The following is a 1,951-nucleotide window of genomic DNA, read 5'->3' on the forward strand; positions in this document are numbered from 1 at the left end:
GTCTCCGGTGAGCGGTTTCTCTCCGCGGCCTCTCCCGTTCCAACGCGTCCGTAACACGCCAGAAGCGAAGCGCAACGCCTAAAGCCGATGCGTTCCCGCTTCCCTGGGGAAAAGCGGTTAACAGACGTGTCCCGGAAAGCGTCACTGCCCGCGGAGGTCCCACCTTCTGTTTGCACTTGGGTGGTCTCGTAGGCCCTGAGGTGTGAAAATACCAGGGTTGTTGGTGTTATCATAAAGATCATACTGTTATCCTCCCGTTCTGACAAGTTCCTGGCCTCAGAAGGGAGTCACAGAATAACAAGGCTGTGTGGAACACTTCCTACCACCAGTTCTGAGCTTGCTGTCTCCCACTTCAGCGGGATGTTCACCTGCTCCTGTAATCAAGGGGTTTCTTCTTAACCTCTCCAGTTCTTACTTGACATGCATTTATCACATCGCCTACTTACTCATCAGTCACTTTTCCGAGTGTCTTTTCATGCAACTATTTTTCCATGTCCCTGCTTCCAACTGCCCTCTTTGAACACCTAACCCTGCTCTATCCTGGGGACATGCAGTACCTGCTTCTTCCCGAAGCATTCCCGAGGAAACCCTACAGTTGCTTTCAATCATGGTATGTCATTTCCAATTTAATCTCCAGCCCTCTCCCAATGCACCCTGACGACTCCCTCTTTTTGGAGCCACACTGCAGTCGAAAGTTTTAACTCGATTATCTTTATACCTTGTTTTTGCATTGAGGTGATACAGACATTGCTTTGAAAACCCAAGCATCATGTGGAGCCTTGAGCCTTGCTTTTAACTGCGGTGACTGGGTGCTACTTGATTCTCAGCGACTTTTTCTTCCATAAAAATGTTGTTTCTTCCTGACTTATTTCAGTCGCTTCACAGAATCTTTCTCAAATACACTGTGAACATTTAAAGACACCATCCCTAGCAACTCGTCTCTAGACACTATCTTTGTGGCCCTTTTAATGTTATAATGCAGTGCTTTTGTCAAGGTGCTGAAGAGTCGTGCAAATACATTATTTTACATCACAGCAGGTCCAGGGATTTAGGGATTCCACAGTCTCTAAAGATTCACATACATAGTTTGGATTGGTTTACCTTTATTACCTTAAAATTGAACTACAGTGATGTAATTATGGAAGTACTATTAGTCTAATAAGTAAATGCTTGTATTGCTAACATTTATTTCACTATATGGGTATTAAACAACTTCTCCCAGCATAAGTCTTTTCCCTCCGGAGCGCTGTACAAACTGAAACGTATTCCATCTTTTCCTCAATCAAGAGAGCTGATAGAAAAGCTGGATGTAGCCAATCCCCAAGAAACGGGGCGAGGGAGATGCTCAGACCTCTAATACCGATAAAGACTTCTTTTCAGCCAGGTAATTGCCTCGCTAGTCTGAGGAGCACCCACATTATCTGGGCTTTGTCCGCTTCCCAAGCCCTTTTCTCCTCGAAGACCGTACACAGAGGTGTAAGCAAGCGGGTTGTCCCGGCAATGGTTGAATTCCATCCATTCATCTGACCTCGCCACTCTTCCCCCCCTCAGCCAGCCCCGCCGGGCTGCGGCCAATTTACCTCTCAATTAGCAACAATTAGCAGCAGCTCCGGGTAAGATAAAGGCAGGGCAGGGAGAGACCCAGGACCGACCTTTCTGCGGCCATGATCATGGAGGGCTTCGTCTGCTCGCCCCTCAGCCAGTTCCAGAGCTTCAGGGGCAGCCTGACGCCGACCCGCAGCAGGGACTCGGCGGCCAAGCAGCCCAGCTGGAAGCAGAGCAAGAGCAGCAGCATCAGCCCCTTCCTGGGGGGAGCCCTCAGCCCCCTGCCCGCCGACTACCTGGACACCTGCCGCCGGGTGCACCTGCAGGCCCTCCTGTCTCAGGTGAGCCCCGGGCTGGCGCCGCGGCCGCGCCGGGCCAGCACCCGGGAGGTGGGCGTGCAGGTGAG

At 50.7% G+C, this 1,951-nt stretch overlaps 1 protein-coding gene across 1 annotated transcript in view; it reads left to right on the plus strand.

The window, feature by feature from the left end:
• The first annotated feature begins 1,670 nt into the window (after window positions 1-1,670).
• ZAR1L (zygote arrest 1-like) overlaps window positions 1,671-1,951 on the plus strand; it is a 1,700-nt gene continuing 1,419 nt past the window's right edge. Inside the window, exon 1 of the mRNA XM_009998377.1 lies at window positions 1,671-1,946. Coding sequence (XP_009996679.1) covers window positions 1,671-1,946 — 276 coding nt within the window. The remainder of the gene's footprint in view (window positions 1,947-1,951) is intronic.

Source organism: Chaetura pelagica, unplaced genomic scaffold (assembly GCF_000747805.2).
Source record: "Chaetura pelagica isolate M959 unplaced genomic scaffold, ChaPel_1.0 scaffold105, whole genome shotgun sequence".
Lineage (NCBI taxonomy): Eukaryota > Metazoa > Chordata > Aves > Apodiformes > Apodidae > Chaetura > Chaetura pelagica.